The sequence below is a fragment of the Gadus macrocephalus genome, chromosome 3, assembly GCF_031168955.1.
Source record: "Gadus macrocephalus chromosome 3, ASM3116895v1".
NCBI lineage: Eukaryota > Metazoa > Chordata > Actinopteri > Gadiformes > Gadidae > Gadus > Gadus macrocephalus.
The window spans coordinates 3,542,510-3,570,370 of NC_082384.1; the positions used below are offsets into that span (position 1 = coordinate 3,542,510).

Consider the following 27,861-nt stretch of genomic DNA (forward strand, 5'->3'; position numbering starts at 1 on the left):
GAATGTGTACGTGTGAGTGCGTGTCAGAGAAAGGGGTATAGGAGACAGACTAGAGGGAGGACAAGAAGAGGATCGATCCCAGTCCCAACCGAGCAGTGGGCCGGAGGAATATTAGAGATTTTGGCCCGAGGCACACAACAAAAGACCCGTTTGTTGGGTCTAGCTTCCTTAACTCTATGGTATCCGGCTGTCTATAGGCAGTCGAGCCCCCGGTGTTAGGTATCGCAACACGATGCTCCCGGCCAGCCGATAGGTAAGACAAGGGCTTCGTCTTAAAGGTCTGCTTAACTTGCTTTCCACTGTGTAATTGTATCATCAAGTTACAAGTTCATATTATTTGGGCGTTGATCGTTTCCGCTATTTGAATTTACGGCTATGTTTACTTACTTACGTGAACTTATTCAGCTTCAAACGGCAAACGCAAACCTGCCCCTGGTATTATGTTACACACACACACACACACACACACACACACACACGCACGCACGCACGCACGCACGCACGCACGCACACACACACACACACACACACACACACACACACACACACACACACACACACACACACACACACACACACACACACACACACACACACACACACACACACACACACACACACACACACACACACACACGTATTTCCCTGTTATCAATGATGTACTGTATTCCTCTACTGTGCGTAAAAGCGCGGTGTTGTGCGCGTTGAGTGAGGTAGTCCCCAGGTCGGTCAGCGGGGCTCCAGCCCGGCCGGGGGCGGCCGGCTCCAGCCCAGCTGGGGGCTATTGTTCATGCAACACAAGCTGATTTGTACGCATCATCTCTCTGGAGCATCTGGCTTCTGTTTCGTTCTTTTGTTCCTATCTAAGAATTCGACCATTCGTTCAACTGTCAACGGAAATGCAGCGTTATAATATATATACTACAAGATGTACCATTATATATTTAATTATTATATAGGCCTAGTTATGTAGTGCTGTAGTAATAATGATAAAAAACAACTTTTTTACTACTACAATACTATATCGCTATATAATAAATGTGTAGTATATACGTGTCAAACAGAGCACATACTCCCTTCTCTAATTAACCACTCAAGCAGGCCCTACTCTCTATAATGCAATACTACTATATTGTGAGCCTGTTGTCGTTATGTAATTATTGTCTGTTCCTGCTAACGGTAACATACTATGTATGATTGTGAATATTATTTCTGGAGTAGGCCTACTGATCATCCTAATGGCGAACTCCTTGTGAGGGCTCCTGGAGAGAGGGCGCACTCACAGGCCATCTGTACCGTGCCCAAGTACGTTTTTCCCCCTAAATTCTAGGGGCGCACTCATATGGCTCGCGATTCCACCAACGACAGTAGGCCTACCCTGCTGCGTTTCTACGGGAGGGTGCGGGTCGGTTCAGTTCGCAAAGGTGCAGCATTTCCCCCGCCAAAAGCGGGCGTGACCCGGACTGAGCCGTACTCGTCTCGCAGTTCTCCTTTGGGGTACTAACGCCTGAAAGGGTGACGGCAAGCTCGAGCTACACGAGCTGTCCTTTTATTGGTCGACAGAATTGCACTTCTGTGCGACAGGGGATAATAACAAACACATTATTCGCGAGGTATTTCTGGACAACGGCGAAAGCTTCGCAAACGTTTGCCGTCCTTGGACGTCCTACATTGTTGACCTTTATTAATTGTGGCCGTTCTTCTTTTTCCTTGGATTTATTGGCAGGCTACATTGTGTCGGGCTGCTATAAGGTCACGATCATGGACATATTATAAAATGGACAACAGATTCCAAAATGGTGCCCATTCATTCCTATGTAAACTGCTCAATGGCGCCGGGCAACATCAAGGAGAGATATGCTTCCGCATCATGGGTCCATAGCCACGCCCTACTTCATGACGTACCGGATGCAGAAATATTCTTGTTTTTTAGCATTGTTAGCATTGTAGTATCATAAGCGAGAGGTCTGAGCGATCGCAGTCGCATTGTTTACCGACCATGGAAGTACAGGTTACTAATCCCCCGATGATTCTCTATATGTTTAACAATTATTATTTTAGATTAGTTTGCCCCTTTTTGACTTTATAAGAAAAGCACCTTGTATATACCTTTTTGAATGTTAAAACAGAAATCGTAATTACCACTTGTTTTTTAATATATTTCTGTTTCTGAAACGAGAATCAAATGCCCAATATATACACAGACCCATCAGCTGGTGTACCCAGGGAACTCACAAGGTGTTAGGAAGCAAAGGAGTCTGAAATGACTCCACATGGTATCATGGACCTATTATGTGTTGGTGCAATAAATAAGAAAGATATGATGGTGCCAGCCCCACGTCAGGTTTCAAAAACAAGTAGGCCTGAATCTCAAACTTGATCCTGAACATGAAATATTGTATAGGGACAGGGCTGTGGCCGCAATCGATGGAGGAGGCAGTCAGGTGTGCAGGAAGACAACAACAGGAGTATGATGGACAGGGATCTGACATGGACAGGGAATTTTTTTATTTAAATATTCAGAGGAAATCAGGCCTACTGTAGGCCTATGTAAATAAGATTAAAGATGTCTAGGATAGTATAAATGATAACTGCAAATGGCAGGTGTACTTTGCTTTTGATAGAGCCATAATGTTATATTAATAAAAAACATTTTATTGATGGGCACCTTTCAGGCCACTTAAGTACACCTTACATGTATAATTAATAAAAGATTAAAAACACTTGGGTGGAGCGTGTTTGTCACTTATGTGAAAGAGCTGGAAAGAGCTGGAGTAACGGAATAAGATGCAGCTGGGCAGGGCGCTGAGAGGTGATGCATGAGGCATGATGATGGCACGGCAGACATGTACAGGAGCATGATGGACTGGGATCTGATGAGGAAACAAAGATTTTCTAACTTAAGATAAAATATACTCTGAAGTTTCCAGTTTCTGCCAACAGAAGAGAAGGGGTTTAGTTAAGGCTTTGTATCATTAATAAGATAGACTGTGACAAACAATCAATAACAAACAAAAAATTAAAACTAAGTCTTAGTTTAAAGCCCACTCACCACGTCAAGGGGCAGGCCAAGAGTGGGAACATAGAACAAAGACTCACATCACAAACTCAGAGTCACATCATGAAAAAAACACATAAATACATGAAACATGTACATAACTACAGTACGAGACCATAGACCCACATCACAAACTCAGACAGTCACAACATGTAAAAAACACATAAATACATGAATCATTTACATAAATACGAGACCATAAGATATGTTTGGGTTTCTCTTGTTTTATCTTAAAAACAAAATACACATAACATTAAGAAAAGAAGGGAAGAAAATAAAACTAATAATAGATAAAGCTAAACTCAGTTAGTGATGGGCAGACATTTAAATGTACAAAAATTACAGAGGTCACTGATCGGATGTGCTGTTCAAAAAGAAATGCACTATTAAACTATGCCTTGTGCTCCGTTATGCAAGCTCCAAGTCTACAATTGAACAATGTCTTTTTGCAGTTTTGAGTGCTTTGTGCCAACTTGTGCTCCGTCATGCAAGCTCCCAGTGTCACACTGCTTAAGAAACAGATTCCTTCCAACTATCTATTTACGAAAAAGGCAATCAATAACTTATGTACAATGGTTGTAAAATGGTTACATTTCAACCAGCAACGAAGTTGGAGTGGCCTACACCCATAAATAATTGTAATACACCAACATTGTTAACTGTCATACATAGGTAGCTAAACAAGCAAATGAAAAATGAAATACCAATGCTGAAATGTTAATTAGACTATTAACAATAATTTGAAAAGATACCGTAATGCACCTGTTCTTTGTCTTTGGATCTTTTGAATAAATGGATCAATATATGGTGAATCACAATGATCGCAAGCAGAGGACCGTGAGAGTTATTGAGCTGCAGCTGAACCAGTCTAATCTGACACGTTAACGGAGCACTGAACTAGGCCCTCTCGGATGCCAGGTCGAAACAACATTTGTTTCACTACGACCCCTTTCAGCTGCACACCCCTCCTTCTCCAGCAAAAAATAATTAGAGAGAACGGCTAATAAAACGCTTGAGGTGATTTTTTTGAAAAGAAAAAACGTATTTTTTTTTAGGACATGGCATAAAGATAATTATGAGCCTTTGGCTGAATCCCAATACTTAGTACATACTATTTCTGTTCAGTGTCTACTACTTGACGGTACTACACTTGACAGTGTAGTACGGTCTACAGCTATGCGTAGAATGCCTCCGAACGCTTCCGAACATCGCCGAAATGTTTGGAGATGACGTATCTCCCCTCAGATGCCGGCAAAATTATAAGTTAACGGTTTTCCGTCTGGTCATCGTTGCTATTAAATTAAAAATGTCTCTTTTTACCTAATTACTTACTTTACTATTTTACTCTTTTTAATGTCTCTTTTTTTCGCCGCTTTCTACGACGTCTTTCTGGTGGTGTCGGGTCAGCCATCTCTTCTTCGTTCGTTATCAGACTCCGGTTGCATTGTGGGATAGCGTAGTGAACTCCGTGGTTTACTTTGGCGGTAGTACGCATTCGGAAACGTCTTCCGTACTACACAATGCGTACTGAGCATTCGGACGCGCTATATTTTTGGCGTACTACAAAATGCATACTATATTCATACGGTTCAGCTACGTCACGTTTTCTGGAACGCCGCCATTTGCACGACCGATCTCGCCAAGTATGGCCGCCCACACCGCTCATCTGAATGTTAGAGAGAGACGGAGATATTATCGATTTTAGGCTCCGATCCTTATTTGTTATCCCTATTTTTTTTTTGTCCATTAGTATGCTTGCCTCAAATCAATCTTCATGACATATATATTTATTTAGTCCACAACCCCTCCCCATACAGTGGAGATATCTTGAAAGCTTTCAAGAGCACTGATGCCTACCAATATGCTGTGGCTGGATGGGTGAAGGACGCTAAAGTGAGGCACTTGGCCACCAATAATCTTTATCTGATAATGGCAAAGTTAAGTAGTAAGTACTATATATTTGTGACTTCTTGTGAACAGTTTGTGATGGGTTACTACTATCATTGATCGTTGAAATCAGTCATCAAATCATAGACGATCTTTTCGCCGGGGACGCTTAGGACGAGTTTTCTTCAAGATTCATTTTGTACCCACAACAAAACCCGATTGAAATTATTATGGATTATTTTGGACAATGAATGAGGTATTAATACCAATGCTCTTAGGCTGGGACGATGTCAACATTGGGTATATGGAGCAGAACATAGTGGGTCATATGTCAACGTTTTTTGTATGCATTTTATTCATTAGTAAGCTACATGGATATGCCATCTTTCAGAACCTTTCATTACCTGCACTAAAGAGAATAAAAGAGCGCATCCTCATAGTTTGATTGTGGTCGTAGGTGTTGTTGTTGGCGCTGAGTTACCAGAGTCAGTGGGTGGGATCGGTCGTCAAGATGGTGGCGCAAAGCTACAGTGACGTCACGTGAACCTTATGAATAGTAGTCAAGTATGAGTATTATCATACATATCCAGAATTTTTTTGCGGTGACACATTCCTGTTCCCCACTTGTATTGGAGTGAACGGAGATATCTACTTCTGGGCCCGTCCACAGCCCGCTTAAACAGCTGCAATACCAGGCGTGGCCACTGAGCACTGGTGGATTGCGGAAGTATGCACTGTTCCCGGGGGCTTGGTCACGATCAGAGTGGTACCGCTGTGTTCGAAATCGTTCCCCATCATGGATGTAGTGCACTAAATAGGGTGCACGCCATTTTGTAGGGTGTTCGAATTCTCAGTGGTCCACTATATAGGGCACTATATAGTGGACTTAAAATAGGGTACATACGATGTTCCCTAGATGTTACTCCCGTATACCACAATGCAATGCGGTTGTATTTTTCCAGGGGAGAAGAAGAAGCTGAATAACCGCGAAAACGAATACATTTAATGATGGAGTCTCCGGCTTGTGTTTAGAAATGTCAACAATTTATTTGGGATTTAACATAGAATATTTAACATTCAAAATTCATTTGAAAAAACTTGAACAAGGAAATGTAACATTCAACATCAATACAACCTCCAGCCCGGTTTGTTTAGATGATGTCGGCGCATCACGTTACACAAATACACGGCGCATTTACTGACGCAAATGACGTTTAGATATGTTCAGCGTAGTGTCCGAATTCTCGTTCTCTACTCCCTATATAGTGCACTATATAATGTACACTATATAGGGAATAGGGAACGAGTGTATAGGGAACGATTTCGAACACAGCTAAAGGCTTGATTTCACCGGAGGCGTACGCGCCGCGGCACGGCTGCTGATTATGGCGAGTGGATATGGCGAGTGGATAGTGCCAGGATTCCCTGGAGAAGGATAACAACGTGTGAAATGAACGTGTGGAGCTGCTACGCCGCCGCCGTGTGGGGAGGATATGCACGCCGCCGCCGTTGGGACTGGGGTTCGATTCCCAGTCTATATATATAATTTTTTCTTCATTATTTTCTGGTATTAATATATCTAATGACTTGTTGAAGAATAAGTTGATGACATTTTATAAAAAACGTTAGTTTTTATGCGTCAAAAAGACAAACTGTTTTAAAACAGATCTCAAAAATGTTTTGATAATAATAATAATAATAATAATAATAATAATAATAATACATTTAATTTAGAGGCGCCTTTCAAGACACCCAAGGTCACCTTACAGAGCATATAGTCATCATTCAAAACTATGTAAAACAGACTAGGAATAAAAGGAAAAAAAAAATTGATGATTGATGATTGTATGGGCATGATGTCACTTCATAGGGGTTGGCCTATTCCTTAAAGCCGGTTTTATCACATAACCGGGCAAATGAACCGAGGGTTTGGGGTAACCCTAGGGTTTCCGTTCCAAAATGAACACGGTATGTCAACATATGCTCTGAATCAAACCTGGTCGGACCAGGTTTTGTGCAGGTTAAGTTTGGAACATAACACGGTTTTGGGGATTTAAAGCTGCGTTCACCGCAGAGTCCATGTGTTCACAATGGCATGCCCTTTTGATGAGAGCCCTGTTGATACCGGAGCGCCATTATTCGTGCAACCCACCGGGAGAGATTTATAAGACCACGGCTATATTCGGATGACTTTTTGCTGGAGAGATACAGATTCTCACGCAAATCTTAAATATAATTAAATAGCCTTCTCTCTAGTTCAGACGTTCTCACGGCGACGTAGGGTAGCAGGCGTCTTAGTGGCGACGAACTTATCCACACGTCGAGAGTAGACGTATATTTTGTCTGAATTTCCTTATGTACGTCGCCGTGACACTGCCGTCGGTGGGCGGATCTTCCATGCCGTCGCCGTGACGTCGCTGCTGGTCTCTCGTCTGCAGTCCCAATCAATCCCATTAAAAATTTCACACGTTCCCACGGTGACGTAGGGTAGGCTGCTCCTTCGCCTCTTCCAGGGAATCCTAAGGTTTGGCACTATCCACTCGCCATAAGTGGATAGTGCCAGGATTCCCTGGAGAAGGATAACAACGTGTGAAATGAACGTGTGGAGAAACTACGCCGCCGCCGTGTGGAGAGGATATGCACACCGCCGCCGTTGGGACTGGGGTTCGATTCCCCGTCTATATATATACTTTTTTCTTCATTATTTTCTGATATTAATATATCCAATGACTTGTTGATGAATAAGTTGATGACATTTTATAAAAAACGTTAGTTTTTATGTGTCAAAAAGACAAACTGTATTAAAACTGATCTCAAAAATGTTTTGATGATTGTATGGGCATGATGTCACTTCACAGGGCAGAGGGGTATTCCACAAAGCCGGTTTTATCACATAACCGGGCAAATTAACCCAGGGTTTGCTGTAACCCTAGGGTTTCCGTTCCAAAATGAACACGGTATGTTAGTTACTATAGCAACATATGCTCTGAATCAAACCTGGTCGGACCAGGTTTTGTGCAGGTTAAGTTTGGAACATAACCCGGTTTTGGGGATTTAAAGCTGCGTTCACCGCAGATTCCATGTGTTCACAATGGCATGCCCTTTTGATGAGAACCCTGTTGATACCGGAGCGCCAATTATTCGTGCAATCCACCGGGAGAGATTTAGAAGACCACGGCTATATCCGGATGACTTTTTGCTGGAGAGATACAGATTCTCACGCAAATCTTTAATATATTTAAATAGCCTTCTCTCTAGTTCAGGCGTTCTCACGGCGACGTAGGGTAGCAGGCGTCTTAGTGGCGACGAACTTATCCACACGTCGAGAGTAGACGTATATTTTGTCTGAATTTCCTTATGTACGTCGCCGTGACACCGCCGTCGGTGGGCGGATCTTCCATGCCGTCGCCGTGACGTCGCTGCTGGTCTCTCGTCTGCAGTCCCAATCAATCCCATTCAAAATTTCACACGTTCCCACGGCGACGTAGGGTAGGCTGCTCCTTCGCCTCTTCCAGGGAATCCTTATGGCGAGTGGATAGTGCCAAACCTAAGGATTCCCTGGAAGAGGCGAAGGAGCAGCCTACCCTACGTCGCCGTGGGAACGTGTGAAATTTTGAATGGGATTGATTGGGACTGCAGACGAGAGACCAGCAGCGACGTCACGGCGACGGCATGGAAGATCCATCCACCGGCGGCGGTGTCACGGCGACGTACATAAGGAAATTCAGACAAAATGTACGTCTACTCTCGACGTGTGGATAAGTTCGTCGCCACTAGACGCCTGCTACCCTACGTCGCCGTGAGAACGCCTGAACTAGAGAGGCTATTTAAATATATTAAAGATTTGTGTGAGAATCTGTATTTCTCCAGCAAAAAGTCATCCGGATATAGCCGTGGTCTTATAAATCTCTCCCGGTGGATTGCACGAATAATTGGCGCTCCGGTATCAACAGGGCTCTCATCAAAAGGGCATGCCATTGTGAACACATGGAATCTGCGGTGAACGCAGCTTTAAATCCCCAAAACCGGGTTATGTTCCAAACTTAACCTGCACAAAACCTGGTCCGACCAGGTTTGATTCAGAGCATATGTTGCTATAGTAACTAACATACCGTGTTCATTTTGGAACGGAAACCCTAGGGTTACCGCAAACCCTGGGTTAATTTGCCCGGTTATGTGATAAAACCGGCTTTGTGGAATACCCCTTTGCCCTATGAAGTGACATCATGCCCATACAATCATCAAAACATTTTTGAGATGTTTTAAAACAGTTTTGGTCTTTTTGACACATAGAAACTTAACGTTTTTTATAAAATGTCCAACTTATTCATCAACAAGTCATTGGATATATTAATACCAGAAAATAATGAAAAAAAAAATATGTATCTAGGCCTATATATAGACTGGGAATCGAACCCAAGTCCCAACGGCGGCGGCGTGCATATCCTCTCCACACAGCGGCGGCGTAGCTTCTCCACACGTTCATTTCACACGTTGTTATCCTTCTCCAGGGAATCCTGGCACTATCCACTCGCCATAAATCCTTAGGTTTGGCACTATCCACTCGCCATAGCTGATCGCTTCCACTCTTATCAATGAGACCATTTCCACCGGGCGCGCCGCGGAACGTTTCAGCAGCGTCCCAGGAGCGGCGTGCCGCGCCACGGCGCTCTCTTTCCGTCGCACTTCTATTTTTGCCGCGAGCCGCTGCTAAACCGCGTCAATTTCAACAGAGCAGATCGAACAGGGCAGGAAGTGAAAAAGTAAAAGCCATAGAGCATCCGGTCAATTTTCAAAATAAAACACAATACTCAGATCATGTAACTTCACATCAACATTATTAGGCTACGTCATTACCGGTGGCACCAGGTCAGCAGTCAATCAATCAAAGGGTCTCAGAGGGTCGGCAACATGGACGACGAGAGAAGTAGTCATTGTAGAAGTTCAGCAACATAAAGTCATTCATGTACCAAATCATCCTTTTTATAAGGAAAATGTCAGAAAGGACAAAGCGTGGCATTTAATTGCAATAGTTTTGGGAGTGGAAGGTGAGTACATTAGGTTTAGGATTATCGCGTGATCTCGTGTGAATACGGCTGGCTCGCAAGGCAGCGCTACACTGCCGTTACGCGCCTGGTAGGAATGGACGCAGGGCAGAGGACGCAGCCGTTCCGCGGCGCGTCCGGTGGAATCCCGGTGTAAGTAGCTGCCGCGGCTATCGCCATCTGGCTTAATGGTGCGTTCCAGAGCCCATCCAAACCAGTGGGATTTGGGACTTATCCTTCCTGAACTGTACTAGCTCCTACTTGTTGAAGTGGGGGTAGGTCGATCACCCCCCAGTTCGATAGTAGGAGGTTCCACTTCGACGGTGGGATGTTCCACTTCGACAGGCATTCCAGTGCACTTTTCTTAGTTGGAGGTAGGATAAGTCCCATGTCCCACTGGTTTGGATGGGCTCTGGAATGCACCATAAGCCCCCCCCCCCCCCCCCCGGGGAAAAAAAGGGTACGGGAAACAAGAGCCGTAAAGGCCTTTTTATGGTCCCACGTTCCCGGAACGTAATGACCACGCAGACGCTTCGAAGCAGTCGGGAACGTTTACGGTTCTTCGTCGGGTTTTAGTAAGCAGACAAATTTCAGCCCCTTATTCTGCATCGCCGCGAAGGAAGATGACGATTTTTGCCCTTGCGTCCACAGGCGTTGGACAAAAGCCCTCTTGTTGCAGAGTGGTGAAGTCAGTTCAAACATTCCACCCCATTGTTTGTTTGGATGAGACACCCCCCCCCGCCAATTACCAGATTCTCTTATCCAGTTACAGAGCATGAACGGGTCTTGGTCCCACTCCTTGCTATCTGGCTGTATTCATAGCAAAATAAATATGTGTGAATGTGTGTGTGTAAACATGTACGTGAGTATTGAGGGGGGGCTGGGTGGAAGGAGGTCCTTCTCTGACACTGTTGTGTAGGGAAGAAGGCCAAGAGTCCAAACCCTAATCTTTCCTGATCTCTGCTCCACCCCCCTGGGCGTGGGGACAAGTGGGTCTGGCCATGGTCAACGTACCTGTTTACACAGGGGTCTGGCTGCTGTGAAAAGGAGTCTTCTGTAGAGCTGTGTTTCATCTGAAGAGGGTTCTATGTTGCCTGGAGGCCACAGTGCAGAGACATAAGTATAGGCTGGTCTGTGTGGCCTGCCCTGCCACATGACTCTCTTCCTCTCATAGATGGACGTCTGTAGGCCTTCCAGCTGGTTGTTATTTAGTATTTTTGTTTATTTGTGAGTGACATAGTAAATAGATAGTATATAGTAACATAGTAAACATGAATAGGTTTCAATAGTGACACAGTAGGCTGCATGTATAGTCTCTAGCCAAGGTCAATTTGTTTTAGCCAGTGTTTCAGATAATCAGACAAAAGTCTTTATGTTAAATACCTATAAAGTGGAAAAGAATTCAAAAGCAATAAATGTAAAACATTTAATGTATATCAGATATGACGGCCACTATGTTCTGTTATTGAGTACCTTGCTAATACGATCTGCTGTCTTTACTATTTCCAGCAAAGTGTATTGTTGTCCGTGTAACTAAAGCTGATGAATTATAAAGCATCGCTAGGAGCCAGACAACCTTCTGTCTGAACCGTGGGGCCCTCTGTGTAGCTGGCCGGGGCCCTCGGGAGCCAGGAGGCTCCAGCTGGCAGAGGAGAGACATGTGGCTCTCGCCACTCTGTTGGCCCTTCTGCTCGTACCGATTTGCCCTGGGGTCCGATTGTCCCAAAAGCCCTGTTTAAAAGTATTTTACTGAACACAAGTCACTGGACTGGGACATCGGTGTGTGTTTACTGAAAAACCATCAATCAACATCCAATGTTTTTCAGTTATTAATAAAGCGAAAAGTCTGTGTCAGATGGTGTTTTTAGACGGCAGAACCTGTAAAACTTCCCTCTCTCAGTAGAGAGACCCATACGGCCACTTCAGCTTTAGTTTCCTCAATGACTACATCACACCTATGGAATTAGAAACTATAACCCGGGGATTCCACCGGACGCGTAATGGCAACGTCAAGGCCTAAATACACCGGCGCCGCAGCGGCGCGTCAAAAAGTCTGCCCCCATTATTCCGGATGTACTAGCCCACACCGGCGCCGACTAGCTGCGTGGCAGCGTTCCGTGCCGCGCCGCCCAACTAGTCTTCGAGCCAATGCTCTATTCCGTAGCGTCGCTGCCCCTGAAAAAGCGCTTTTTAAAAGCTGGTTTGTACATCCCGGGTCCCGTAGGCACCTCCATATCTACCCCTCACCACTGGATGTCGCCCTCTTTCGTTGAGAATGGACGATGAGAGACTGGTCGTCGAGGTGGAAAAATATGTCGAATTGTATGACCAATGTTCCCGTCATTACAAAGACAACTCCAAAAAGGACATTGCCTGGCGAGCCATAGCTCTGGAGATTGGCTCTTCAGGTGAGAAATCAACAATGGTGGACTAAGTACCCAAACCATTAACCATAATGGGAAATAGACGAAATCAAGTCACATATAATCACACCATGTAGGTAGAAACCAGATTACTTGTAATATATATTTTTTTATTTAAGGCAAGGCAACTTCATTTATATAGCACTTTTAATACATGAAGCAGACTCAAAGTGCTTCACATAGAAATACAATAAATATACAATACAATAAAATAGATAGGCTAAGTAAAAGAAAACACAGGCAAAGTTAAAAAATGCATTGTCATGTATTAACTGTCTCTCTGGGTTTAAGGAAAAATCACATTAAGTGTCTCGTGCACTCAAATAAAATAGACTGGCTACTGAGTCCAGCACAGCAATAACATCACTGTATTTATTCTGAGGGATAAAATATATGTGCATATTAGAGCTGTCAGTTAAACGCGTTATTAACGGCGTTAACGCAAACCAATTTTAACGGCGTTAAAAAAATTATCGCGCGATTAACGTAAATATTTAGAAATAAAAAATTTTCAAACCAAAGAAGCAGTAGCCTGACTGCTATGTTCAAATTACATTTGTTCAAAGCAGTCGTTTAATTGCACTATAGGCTCTTTTTTTGTATCGTCCTGTTTTGATAAGTATATGCCAATGTTGTTATCAATAAAAAATCATTTGTACAAGACAAGCCGATGCACTTCACCATGTTGATAAGAGAATTAAAATGAGAAGAATTATGGGACAAAAAAATCAAGGGATATTTAGCATAGAAAATTTTTTTGCGATTAATCGTGAGTTAACTATGACATTAATGCGATTAATCACGATTAAATATTTTAATCGCTTGACAGCTCTAGTGCATATATATATATATAAGAGTATACCAGAGAGTGATAATAACTAAATTATAGGTCATCATGGCTAGGTTACACCATACGGTTCTGCCATTGCACACTTCCTAGTGGCGAATTTAAATATTGGCGGTGCCTCTCTGCACGGAGCTCCTGGACCAGATTGTGGTATACCCCCTGTTCTTGTCTCCGTTCATTGATGGGGTGCACCAAAACCCTTCGTCTTCTCCTTGCCCGCCTACGGCGCAGCAGAAGAAGGGCAGCCACCCTCTGTCTGGCAACAATTGTTCTGTTGAAATAAAATAAAATGAGAAATAACTTTTGTGTTCAATTATAATGGATAACTACTGGCTGCATACATGTAAATGTGTGGCTCTGTTAAGGCTATATAGATGGATAGATAGATAGATAGATAGCTACTTTATTGGTCACAATGGGGACCAATAACCAGCCGTAATCACACGATAATCCTAAACCTAATGTACTCAACTTCCACTCCCAAAACGACTGCAATTAAATGCCACGCTTTGTCCTTCCGGCCATTGCCCTTATAAAAAGGATGATTTGGTACATAAATGACGTTGTGATAGGCTACATGAGCTGAGTATTGTGTTTTATTTTGAAAATTGACCGGATGCACCATGGCTTTTACTTTTTCACATCCTGCCCTGCTCGATCTGCTCTGTTGAAATTGACGCGGTTCAGCAACGGCTTGCGGCAAAAATAGAAATGCTACGGAATGATAGCGCTGCGGCACGGCGAGCCGCTCCTGGGACGTTGCTGAAATGTTCCGCAGCCTCGCCCGGTGGAAATGGTCTCATTGATTAGAGTGGAACCTATCTGCCGCGGTGACCGCGGCCAAGACGTGTTCCGCAGCCGTAACGTCGCCGTAACGCGTCCGGTGGAATCAGGCCTTTAACTGATACATTTTGTCCCTCGCTGGGTAGAAAACAGATGAGACAACAGGTGGTGGTTTCTGGTGCAATCCACAAGCACACATCGTCAAAGGGCGAATTTTGTCATGTGGTGAAGGAACAAAAAGCTTCCTTCGCTTCTGTCAGATGAAAAGAGAAGACCTTTACTGTGGTTACTGTGAGGGACGGTGTAAGTACCATATCGGCTCGGTTTCCAGATCGGCTCGGGGTCTGTCGTCTGCTGATTACGTCACACAATACGCTATCTACAGCAAAAAGGTTTTTTATGGCTTAAATTAAAGCGCCTGTAATGATCTTTCATTTTGAACATAGACCATTCCCAACCTATCTGTATGGATAGTTTTCTTCTAAAAACAAAACATCCCTCGGAATCATCTTGGCTGTTAAGATAAGCCGTCCGTGTTGCCAGATTGGGCACATTTTCAGCCTGATTTGGCTACTTTGAATCACGTTAGGCTGGAAAAACTGGACATATGCCCAATCTGGCAACACAAATCAAAAAACTAGACATAGGCCGTTTCTCACTTCGCGTACTTGTGCGTGCTCGTGTGCTCGTGGACTCGTGAAACGTCATCAGTCGTTGCCCGAGCACTGTTCCAATTCGAAGCACGCATCCAGCGAGTACTGTCGTAAAACCCGGAAGTGTTCTTGATGCGTGCTCGATCTCGCTGTTTCACCGAGCATGCATCGGAGGTGGCTCGTGGCTGTTTCCCAAAGTGAAGGCTGCAGCCTTGCTAGGACGCGTCCTTGCTAGTCGCGTCCTATGGAGATGAGACTAGAGTGCTAGCTCGAGTGCTTCCTAGCGTTTGTAACGTCGGACTTTGGGAACGACTTGGTAGTGTGGAAGCGCTTCCGCTTTTTAATACTGCGTGTCCGCTTGTAAACACATGTGCGCTTATGAATAAAACATGGCAGCAATCAAGCTGATCGATATTTATTTGACTTTTGTCTGTTATGAATGCGGTCATGTCTCCTCTTTGGGGAAGTCACAAAAGCTTTGTTGTGGTTGATCGAATTGTCTTTATTAAAAGGAAAATCCATTCAATTTTTATAAAACTAAGTGAAATTGTCTGAGAACTTAATTCATGCATCACATTTACAGTACGGTTGATTACTATTATTCAGGGGGGAAAAGACAAAGAAAGAGATGATAATATATCATATAAAATACAATAAAATACGTTCATTAAAAATTACAAACATTGCAAATGATCGGTTGTGCATTAATTTTACAACATTGGATAGTGGCACTATCCCTTCCACCGGTAAACAAATGTTTGTGCGCCACCCTAAGGCGCACAAAAGCCTCCGTTTGCTGGGCTGACCCTAAAAAAAACGATGCAACACAAACATAAATAAGTATACATAAATAATGTAATCTTGTGAGAGAGTAAATTGACATTGGTGACAGTGGTGTTTAACACCAGCTACGTCCATGCAAAATATAGCAACGTATCATTAAGTTGCAAAAACGTTTGAAAAGTGGCACAGGTCTTTAGGCTTGATTATTTGCATTAACATGATGAATCTATAAAAAGCAATACGGCACAAAATATTTCTGAAAACTAATATAACTTCACTTCGTTTGAACGTGTAGGCTACTGCTCTGCCATTTTCAAGAACCCGCCCAGTGAACGCAGAGGATTGTGGGTAGTTTTGGCTCGTCTAGGATGCAGCGATGCATCCTTGAAAAATCTCGGAATTCTCAAAAACAAAGGACGCAAAAATGGCGCGGCTTTCGAGTGTCCTCAACATTGGAACAGTGCTTGTCCGCGTTCTATGCCGTAGCGTCCTTAAAAGGGCGGCCGTTGAGCATGCTTCCTTGACATTGGGAAACAGCCCGTGTGTGCTTGCAACCGCTATAAATCCCAGGATGCATTTCGCACTCGCAGCAGTACGATGGCGGACAATATGGAGAAGACGCACAACTGTAGCTTAAGTTACTCTTAACTTATATATATATTTATATAATATATAATATAATAATATAAGATAATACATAAATATATATATATAAAGTCGTGTGTGTATAGCTTATACACATGACACGCATATCTTTGAAATTTTTATTCATTCAGAATATTTACATACTATTTGAAAATGAAAGAGGCTGGGATTTTTTTTTATATCATTTGTTTATATTGTTCAGTAGTATATGCCTAAATGAGGCCGGAGCACAGTTAACGGACGAGCATAGGTGGTGACGTCATCGAGTCCGCTGCTGTTCCAATTGCAGGTACGTACTCGCGTGCTCGCAAGTCTGTGCTTGAAATACGGACTTGCCAAGTACGTGCTTGCAAGTCATCGAGTCCGTAGTACGCGTGCTAGGAATTGAGAAACGGCCATAGACCTACTCGCGCTCACACATGAGCTCGCTGTTGCCTCGTGGTTGCTATGACTACAGCCAGAGCTACAGCACAAAACAGCCAATCACAACTGTCCGACGTACAGCCAATCACAATGTACGCCCATTCAAGCGTACAGCCAATGATATTGTGTGACGTAACAGACGACGGACCCCGAGCCGATCTGGAAGCCGAGCCGATATGGTACTTACAACGGCCCACATAACGAGTCACATTTAAAGACTGCCAACCCAGCACAAGTAGCTTAGCAGTAAAGCCCAATTGGGTTTCCACAAGTGTGCACAAGTACTGGTGTAAGATGTAAATGAGTAGCCTCAATATGATTACAGCACGTCTTACTGTCATTTCATAATACTTTTTGGATGTTGTCTAAAGCTTCCCTATGAAATACAGCCTTCAGTCATTCATATTACACTGTGTATGTGCAGTTTTCATTGCTCATTGAAACATTCGCCTTGGCTATGTTTGAATTGGCTCACTTCACTTGTTCCCTAATTCTCTATACCCGATATAGTGAACACTATATCGGGTACACTATTTCGGGAATAAAATGGGGAACTCTGCCTCCATCTGCCTCCATTGCGCTGGAAATTCAGGGCCGCTATGTGTAGCGGTTGCATAAACAACCAGACACTTGTTCAATGTCCCCCTGTCTGAGCTCAATAACATATGAACCTGTACGCGGCTCCGCGCCCGGCCATCTCTATTGGACGAATCCGATGACAGTGAAAACGCTACGCATCATGGGATTTAAATGGGCACATTAGTGTGCATGTTTGTTTCTTATTTTACGGTGTGTCATTGACTGATAATGCATTGAGTGGTGCAGTTTTGTACCCATTTTACGTACCAAACGCTACAAAATGGTGGCACCGGAAGTAGTGTCCTATGTAGGGCAGGGCAGGTAGTATCAATGTGAGCCTTGGTCTGTTATACTTAACCGCTCAGTGCTGTTTTGACCTCCTGTACCAGGATAATGACGCTGATACGAAGAGCTAATGTTCCCGTTACCACGCCAACAGGTGATGACAGGTGCCAAGCGAGCGCAATGTCGGCTAGACGTGGTTGAGGACACAGGAGGTCCAGGAGGAGAGACCGCCGTGGGGGAGAGCCCTGCTTCTCCGAGCCCCTCTATCCAGGCCCACAGCCCCCATGTTCTCCCCAGCCCCCCAGGAGAAAACCCCCACGGCCCTGGCATCCACCAAAGGACCCGTCCCGTACGGGGAGCTCATCCTGCTGGGGTATGGGGTAATGCATCCAGTCTGGCCTGAACAACGATTTTATATGAATATAGTATGTATATATATATAATATATGCATGTATATATATATATATATATATATATATATATATATCTATATATATATGTGTTCATGAATATCTTGTTTGCTAACCTCTTGGTGTTATTTGTTGTTCGTTTGGTTCCCTTTTAAGTTCTCCACGGACCCGTTTACTGCTTTGAATATTTTAGATTGAAGATCAGAAAGAACAGGACATCTACCTTTTATATAATAAGACATCTGTAAGACTAACGGTGTACAGTTCTGATAATATGGCCATGCCTTGAACGTCCTCAAAATAAATATCTGTACACATTCAAATACAACACAGCCACATATGCAATACACTCATTACTCTTTGACAAACCCCATTACAATATAACCAAACTGGGTGGATGCTAGAATGAACTTTAAAACTTTTTTTCATCGTCCCCATATCCATATCTTTGCTTTTGGTGTTCGGCAACGTATAGGAGCAGATTTAGCGCAGTAAAATGTACCTTGGTTTAGCGTGGCAGGATTGAACTTCATTTAGCACAGTGTGTTCTAGTGAAACCGGATTCAGTGTTTAAGCACCCACATGTCAGTGAAACTCTGAACCCGAATGCAGAGTCAGAGCGAATGGAGCCACGAGAGCGATAGTAATTGTGGGTTTACTTCCTGTACAGGAGCCCGGTCCTTGGGGACCAGAGACTAGACTGTCCAGTAATGGCTGCTGTGGTTTCCAACACTTTCTTCTCTGCCCTTTATTGTTTGCATTTAGCTCAGAACACAGCCCTCTTGGGGAGCCCCCCCATCTCCATTGCTGAGAGTGAGCTCAAACAATGCCACGTGGAGGACAATAACGAGAATATGTAGAAAATGGCCACACCTCTTTAGTACTCCTGAAGAGTGGAAGGTTGACTGAGTAGATTGAAGGCCTGTAAAAGCAACGTGGTCGCGGCTGATCCTGACCTCACTCAATCCCATGTTCCACTACCACTGAGGGAGGGACTAGCATTATCTGTAGATGTAAGAGACCTAGTTCTGTGGTGTGTGAGAGAGACCAAGTTCTGTGGTGTGTGAGTGAGAGACCTAGTCCTGTCGGGTGTGTGAGTGAGAGACATAGTTCTGTGGTGTTAGTGAGAGACCTAGTTCTGTGTGTGAGTGAGACCTCGTTCTGTGTGTGAGTGAGACCGAGTCCTGTTGGGTGTGTGAGTGAGAGACCTAGTTCTGTGGTGTGAGTGAGAGACATAGTTCTGTGGTGTTAGTGAGAGACCTAGTTCTGTGTGTGAGTGAGACCTCGTTCTGTGTGTGAGTGAGACCGAGTCCTGTTGGGTGTGTGAGTGAGAGACCTAGTTCTGTGTGTGAGTAAGAGACATAGTTCTGTGGTGTTAGTGAGAGACCTAGTTCTGTGTGTGAGTGAGACCTCGTTCTGTGTGTGAGTGAGACCGAGTCCTGTTGGGTGTGTGAGTGAGAGACCTAGTTCTGTGGTGTGAGTGAGAGACATAGTTCTTTGTGTGAGTGAGAGACCTAGTTCTGTGTGTGAGTGGGAGACATAGTTCTGTGTGTGAGTGGGCGACCTAGTTCAGTGTTGGATCATCCAGAAGGTATTTTTCCTCGTTGCTGCACTAGGAAATCAAACATTAATCATTAATTTTAGCGCTTCCGGTTCAACTGCCCTCCGAGGGCGTTGAACACACCAGACCTCTGATACCAGTTGAACCGACACACAAATCTACCAGTAGAGGGTGATAGTACCACGCAACCTCAACATCTCCAGAGAGTGGTCATTTTAAGGTTAAAGGTCTGAGTAAATACATTCTGTGGATCAAATTCAGAAATGTATAAATGGTTAGAAGTCCCAATGAAATCCCTTATTGTTTTGCATTACTTATGAATTTGAAAACTAGAGCTCTCCATTGCCTGATATCTGCGACTTTAAAGGGATACTTCACCCATTCAGAACTGGCGTTCTATCATTATAAAATCCCTACTGTAATATATATAAAAATGTTTTAACCCAGTCTTCCCTTGGCCCAGCTTTCCTGATCTAATTTTCTCCCGAGATGTTGACGTCATCTCGGGAGAACTTTGTCTTTGCTTGCCTGCTAGAAGGGCCGAGGACTATAAACCACTGGTTCCGCAAATTTGTGAGCCCACCAATAAGGAATGAGGGGGGGGGGGGGGGACAACGACGACGACCAGTAAGGAATAAATCCTATCAGTTTTATTTTTCAATGTTAAAAATTCAAAATCAATATTCAACGTCCCCAAATTCAACATGCCAAATTCAGCTGCAAAATTCAATGTCGGAAAATTCAGTTTTAACAACCGGGGACCCTAGGAAGAGCAATCAATCCTAGATCGCGGTCAAGCAAGGAGAGCGGGAATAATGACTGGTTCAGACCACACGATTCTCAGATATTCCTCCAAGATTTAACACGCCACACTATACGACCACAGAGCCAGGAAATCGGTCCTTGTCTCGTCGGAAGACAGAGCGTCAACAATGGATCCCGAGTACCTAGGCATTATGCTGGCGGTTTGAGGTTTATGATAGGTTATAGCTATTAGCACGTCAACAGCTGTTGGCTCAAAACTTACCGGATAGGTCAAGGGTGTCGGCTATTTCTCGCCAGGCTGTATCCCTTCACCCTTTGTGGAATACAGGGAAACAGGGACGTTGCTGCCACGTTTCAACCAAAGTTGTCTTCATTATGTTGTTCCATTTTCTCTTGTTTTCTTTATTAGCATTCTTCTTCTTGCTATTGATCGTATTCGTTTTTGTAGTAGTTACTGTGTACTCAGCGTAGTGCAGTGAAGTCAGTTGGTAAACACTGTGCGTGAGCTCCAGCTGTTCGTTGGGTTCCCTCACGCAACTGGGGGCGGGGTTCCCTCATGTCAACAATGGATACGTCATGCGATTCCCCAAAAGATCCTGACATGCCAAAGTTTTCGTTGTGGGGTTTTTGAACGTCGCAGACGAAAACATCACAGATCGCAAGCATGTCACATTACAAGACCTCGTCTCGTCGCCGACCTTTCAAAATCGTGTAGGCCTACGACTCGCAAATTTGTCTGCGACGAACAAATCGGGGCAAAATCGGGCTGAAATCGTGTAGTCTGAACCAGCGTCACTCGATTCTTCTTTTTTGATACAAACTTTAATTCTAAACAGCATTTTACACAGTAGCCTATAATAGGAAGTGCTCAAAGGTAATGTCATTAAACACTGACTAGCTTTTTATGGGGAGAGAAGCAACAATGGTGGACCTTAACGCCCTATCCATTGTATCGGTCTGTAAAATGCTAATCAAATCAAATCAAATGTATTTATTCAGCACATTTAATAACAATGTTTTATTTTTGTTTTTGTTATGATGAACACCGTTTTTTGTTATTTTTACTGCAGTACGAAGTAAACGATGAACTAATGCCTGTATGTGAAGTGTGTGTGGGATTGCAGTGACTTGGCTAGATTTACATGCAACGTAACTGTACGTCCACACCAGAACTGACACCAGTAGGTGTCACCAGTCGCTCATAAAGTTTCGTTCAGTAATAGAACGAATATCGGGTGACAAGAAGATCATTAAAATGGCTCATAATCCCGCATCAGCTGTTTGATGTCGCGCATCAGCTGTTTGATGTCACGCATCAAAATAGCACTTTGCCCCTGTGGAAGGGTTCGCATAAATTGGCAAAGGGAATTAGTAAAAGAGACGTAAATGTAATTCTTATCACGTTCCCTCATCCTCTCAAATTTTCTTCTGTAAATATGACCTATAGTTGAAATAATGTACAATATTTGCAGTAACGCCCCCACTGACAACGCATAGTATTGCATGGATCGGCGCGTCGCGTATCAAAAATTGGGAGGACGCGTTTTGCTACGCGTCGACACATAATGGCGGCCGAAGCGTAGCGATGCGTAGCCTTCCGGACGCGTATGCGTAGCGATGCGTTGACTGTAACGGCCCTAACGCCACTAACGCACCGCTTTAACGCGTGTAACGCGTCTACACCAATGGTTCCCTTGGCAAAAATGCAGATTTTCAACGCCAACGTGTGTGCAGTGTGGCCTTAGGCCCCGTGCCCACTACCTCCGTCCGTTGACTGATCCCCATTGACTTTGAATGGGGACGGATGCGCAATGCATTGTGGATCCGTCCGTTCCGTTGGAGCCTTCGGCTCGGTCAGAAAGTTGAACATTTTTAAACTTTTCGGCAGCGACGGATCCGTCATCCAATCAGATCGCTGTACGGTTGCGGATTGACGCCCCGCCCTCATGGGTAAAATCCTCAGTTTGTCGATACTCATGCTAATGATCATGTGTTTTCCCCGCGTGTGATTTGTTGACCATTATGTTAATTTTGATGTGCCTGTCCCCGGACGTGATAGGCTGCTGCATCGGAGGGCCGAGGATCCGGGAGGATAAAGCACGGGCGAGCTCAACATTCACGGCAGCTGGCCATATTGGGTCTTCGAATGGTTATTTGTTGGTTGATGAGGTTCTTGTTAATTGCTACACGGGAAATCGGCCAGAGTTTTGTTAGAGGTTATCGAACACCGACTCGCAGCTATACTTTTGTTAAAAACACTAGACGCAGGGGTGCTGTTCCACTCATGTATTTTGGGAGCGTATGCAAATTTAAGCACTGTGAGGCGACTCGGGCTCTGACGATACTGGAAAGCGGGAAAGCGGGTCATCTTGCATCGCAACAAGCAGGAAGAAGCGGGAAGAACCCGGCGAAGCGATTTGATTGGCTGACGGATGCCTCTGCAAAGATGCAGTGGTGCATGTACGTACCCTACATGCCCACTGCACCGTCAGTCAACGGACGTGGGAAGGCGTGGCTGACTGATGGGGGAGTAGTCTTTGCAGAGGCATCCGTCAGCCAATCAAATCGCTTCGCCGGGTTCTTCCCGCTTCTTCCTGCTTGTTGCGAGGCAAGATTACCCGATTTCGCGCTTTCCAGTATCGTCAGAGCCCGAGTCGCGTCACAGTGCTTAAATTTGCATACGTGATCTGATTGGATGACGGATCCATCGCTGCCGAAAAAGTTGAACATTTTTCAACTTCTTGACGGAGCCGAAGGCTCCAACGGAACGGACGGATCCACAATGCATTGCGCGTCTGTCCCCATTCAAAGTCAATGGGGATCAGTCAACGGACGGAGGTAGTGGGCACGGGGCCTAGACAGGCCTTGCGCTAGGCTTTCCCCCTCCAAACGGAAACAGGCGGGCGGTGCAGCGAGCGCAATGCACTGTGGTAGTTGGAGGATTTCTTACTTACTTTTGAGCCAGATAGACACTTTCTGCCTTTTCTCAGGCTAGGATGAATTGATTTCTTTTTGCACATTTATAATACATAGAATTATTTACTTAATATAACTCTCCACCAGTGAAGTATCCCTTTAAGTCTTCTGACCATAAAAATGGCACAAAAAGTCATTGGATGTCCTCTTTTCTCTCTTGAGGATGTCTACAATAGACACTGCCTCAGGAGAGCTCATAGCATCCTGAGAGACTAATCCCACCCAGGCCATAACCTGTTTGAACGGTTGCCCTCTGGGAGGCGCTACAGGGCAATCAGATCAAAAACAAATTAAAACAGTGATTGCTGCCATGTTTTATTCATAAGCGCACATGTGCTTAAAAACAGTTTCTACCCCAGAGCTGTTATTTCTCTAAATAATGCAGAATTATAAATTACTGCATTATCATACCCATCTGACCTTTAAAATTGGCTGACATTTTAACATATCTATAGTTGTTTGAGTTCTTTAACATTCTATATATATTTTTAAAAAGATAACCCTTTTTCTCATTTACTTTTTGTTTTAAAAAACACTTATTTTGAGAGCCTCTACCCCAATTTCGTTGCTCTTTGTGCAATAACAATAAAGAGATTCTGATTCTGACCAGGTGGACGAACAGCTGATACATTAATTGCAGAAGGGGAATTTACTGCAACCATATAAAGGGGAATGTTATGTTTGTTACATCTAATGTAAGTTGTAAATATGCCAACCAAGTAAGTAAGATTTATGCATACATTCTTTGATTCTCTCTCTCTCTCTCTCTCTCTCTCTCTCTCTCTCTCTCTCTCTCTCTATCTCTATCTCTATCTCTATCTCTATCTCTATCTCTCCCTCTCTCTCTCTCCCCTTCTCTCCCTCTCTCTCCCTGTCTCTCTCTGCAGGTACAATGGCTCCCTCTCTCCCACAGGGGAGAAGGGGAGACGAAGAAGCCGCTTCGCCCTGTGCCGCAGGGCCAAGGCCAACGGGGTGAAGCCCAGCGTGGTTCATGCCTCCTGCACGCCCCAGGCCGCCAAGGTGGGGCTAGCTAGACCACATGTTGTGGTCACTCGGAAACTGTCCCGCAGTTTCTGGGAACGTGGGACTTGCTATCCTGGAAAAATCGTATTGATTTCTAATCAGTTTATTTTATACGACTAGCAAAGAATAAATTAATATAGATTCAATAGTATCATGTCTTGTTGACACAATGCAGTATACATATATGAAGAAAACACATGTTGCCTTATTATACCACAGATTAAATAGTTTCTGTGTTGGGGAGGCAGGTCATCAATCTAGCACCACATTTCTTAACTGTGTTTTTTTGTCAGATATGGAAAAATTATTGGCATTTCCTGATAATAATTATTGTACATTTTCACATGTGACAATGCAATATCCCAGATTCAGATCGTGGAAACCTCCATATTCTTCTGTGTGGTTATTATTGGTATAAAGAACATATTTATGTAACAACGGAGTCAAACAACTGTCTTTGTGTCCCTAGGCCATCAGCAACAAGGACCAGCACAGCATCTCCTACACCCTCTCCAGAGCGCAGACGGTGGTGGTAGAGTACACCCACGACGGCAGCACAGACATGTTCCAGGTCTGTGTCCCGCCGCTGTTTACTTTAACCAATGGAATGATGTGAGCCCATAAACCATTGTTGGTTTACGGGCTCCTTGGTGCCTTTAAGGACAAGTCAGTGGATTGGTATCGCTTTATGGGCTCATTGGTGCCTTTAATGACAGGTCAGTGGATTGATATCGCTCTATAGGCTCATCAGTGCCTGTATGGACGGTTCAGTGGATTGATATTGCTTTATGGGCCTTTAAGGACAGCTCAGTTGGCTGAAGAAGGGGGTTGATGACATGTAGCATTGGCCCACTAGTGGGAATCAAACCTTTGTCGTAGTGGTAGCAGACTACCATGTAGATCCACCGAGTGGCCCAGGGTCAGGTACCATTACCGGTACCAGTACCACTACTAATACTTCACTGGACTTTATGCCAATGTTATAATAATTGTCATAATCACCAACATATTTTGCTCTATGAGTGACAATTGCCAGACTGTATACAATTATTTTCACTTATATGTTCCCCAGATACAAATTATCCACCCGCAGCTTATGGAGCCGAAGCTGAACATCTAGTGACTGTTAAGCAGATTCTCTTCATATGAGGCCCTATGAGGTGCCATGTATCCCCACTGGGGGACAGGAACAGACATGAATTTGATATACTGTTCATGGCTGTGACCACAGGTGGGCCGTTCCACGGAGGGCCCCATCGACCTGGTGGTGACGGACACAGTGCCCGGTGGCTCCCAGGGGCCGGCGAGCCGGCTGTCCATCCAGAGCACCATCTCCCGCTTCGCCTGCCGCATCATCTGCCAGAGGAATCCCCCGTACACCGCCCGCATCTACGCAGCCGGCTTTGACTCCTCCAAGAACATCTTCTTAGGGGTTTGTCTCAGTGCTGGAGCAGAGGGGTTAAAAGACAAGGAGCAGTGAACATCTTCTCAGGGTCTCAGTGTTGGAGCAGAGGGGTGAAAGGACAAGGAGCCGAGAACATCTTCTTATGGGGGGGTCTCATTGGTGGAGCAGAGGGGTTAAAGGACAAGGAGCAGAGAACAACTTATCAGGGTCTCAGTGGTGGAGCAGAGGGTTTAAAGGACAAGGAGCAGAGAACCTCTTCTTAGGGTCTCGTTGGTGGAGGACCAGAATTTAAAATATATTTTTGACATATTTTGAGAGAGTCCCGTCCACTGAGAGAGTACCGTCCACTGAGTGGAGGAGCCACCTCCCCTTTAATGAGCCCTCTCTGTGGCGCTGTCTGCAGGAGAAGGCGGCCAAGTGGAGGACGCCGGATGGCCAGATGGACGGACTCACCACCAATGGCGTGCTGGTGATGCACCCGCACCATGGCTTCACCCAGGACTCGGGTCCGGGCCTGTGGAGGGAGATCTCTGTCTGCGGCAGTGTCTTCACCCTGAGGGAGACCCGGTCTGCCCTGCACCGGGGCAAGATGGTGGGTCAGAGGGTGTCCGGCAGCAATCCTCTGCCCTCCGGAGCATTATAGCAAGAAAGAATACAATCAATTAATGAAGCTAATAAATATAAAAAAGAAAAATATGCGGAGAGTGGGAGCTGTGGCAACACCCTGCATGTTTATAAAGACATGAAATAAAGCAACACACATGTTCCGTGTATTCCATATAGTGTTGAAGGGAACTCCTCTCATCTTAGTGCCCCCCTGCACCCTCCTCTCCCCCATCCAGTTGGAGGCCGAGTCCCAGGAGCTGGTCGACGGCTCTCTCATCGACCTGTGCGGCGCCACCCTCCTGTGGCGCACGGCCGAGGGCCTGGCCGGCACGCCCACCGTAAAGCACCTGGAAGCGCTGCGGCAGGAGCTGAATGCGGGCCGGCCCCAGTGCCCCGTGGGCTTCAACACGCTGGCCTTCCCCAGCCTGCGGCGCAGTGAGGTGCTGGACGACAAGCGGCCCTGGGCCTACCTGCGCTGCGGCCACGTGCACGGCTACCATGGCTGGGCGGGCCCCGGGGGCGGTGGCCCCGAGGCGGCCGGCGGCGAGGCCAAAGAGGAGTGGGAGTGCCCCATGTGCCGGACGCGGGGCAGCTACGTGCCGCTGTGGCTTGGCTGCGAGGCGGGCTTCTATGTGGACGCGGCGGCCCCCACGCACACCTTCTCGCCCTGCGGACACGTGTGCTCGGAGAAGACGGCGGCCTACTGGAGCCAGATCCCGCTGCCCCACGGCACCCACACCTTCCACACCGCCTGCCCCTTCTGCGCCCTGCCGCTGCTGGCCGAGCGCGGCGGCTACGTCAGGCTCATCTTCCAGGGACCTCTGGACTAGTAAAGGGAGAGGCTCCTGGAGTAGTGGAGCAGAGAGCAAGGCTCCTGGGCTGCGGTGCATGGGCCCCTGGACTAGTGGAGCAGATGGAGGGGTCCTTCATGGCTCCGCACTAAAGCCAGCAGCGACCGTATGCATTATTTCATAACGTAAGAATCTGTGGAAGGGTCTTGGTTTGTTCTTTCTCTCCTAACATGAAGTGAATTTTCTGCTGCCGCTGCTCATCTGTGGAGGACATCACTATATTCTCTTGACTGTCAGTCAAATAGTATTTGTCCAGGCAACGTTTTCAAGTGCTGATTTTTTACCTTTATGCTAAATCAATGTATGATGATTTTTGGTAACATCAGGGTGACCTATTATTTAATAAAGTATCAGCAACACATTGTGAACCACGTCTACTAATAATAAGCAGGGAATACGGACAACACAGAACTAATTTTAATGAAAGCCTTAAGTACGTGTGGGGAGGAACAGGCCTCAGGCAACATTCCAGCTTTTAACTTGAACTTTTATTCAAAAAATGTAATCTTGATTAATTTACATTAACTGTTATGATTTATTAGATTAACCATTTGGTTTGTATGGTTTCATTTAAACCTATGCAAAGAAAATTTTATAAAAATGTAATACTGAGGAATAAATAAACGTGATTGCCAACTTAGTCCTGTTGATATTCATATGGCTGCGGTTATTTTCTTTGTACAAAATCCTTATATTTAAATTACTCCATATTTAAATAACAGTTTGACCTAGTTGTGAAAACTAGGGTTCGATAGCTTGAACTCAGAATGTCGCTGCTTGCACACCGCCGCGCGGCAACCGCCCTGATAACCGCTCAAGCCTGCAACACACCGGCGCCGAAGTGGCGCGTCA

The 27,861-nt window shown here is 45.0% G+C and overlaps 1 protein-coding gene across 2 annotated transcripts; it reads left to right on the top strand.

The window, feature by feature from the left end:
• Positions 1-27,649, top strand: LOC132453310 (E3 ubiquitin-protein ligase pellino homolog 1-like). 2 transcript variants are annotated; one of them, XM_060046146.1, is made up of 7 exons: positions 1-253; positions 17,566-17,784; positions 24,012-24,144; positions 24,617-24,718; positions 25,379-25,579; positions 25,956-26,144; positions 26,395-27,649. In XM_060046146.1, exons 2-7 carry the CDS (start codon positions 17,696-17,698, stop codon positions 26,986-26,988), a joined length of 1,308 nt encoding a protein of 435 aa, XP_059902129.1. In that variant the 5' UTR covers positions 1-253; positions 17,566-17,695; the 3' UTR covers positions 26,989-27,649. The 2 variants fall into 2 exon arrangements, with proteins under 2 accessions (XP_059902129.1, XP_059902130.1); XM_060046147.1 differs by lacking the exon at positions 1-253 and having other exon boundaries at positions 17,660-17,791.
• The last annotated feature ends 212 nt before the right edge of the window (positions 27,650-27,861 follow it).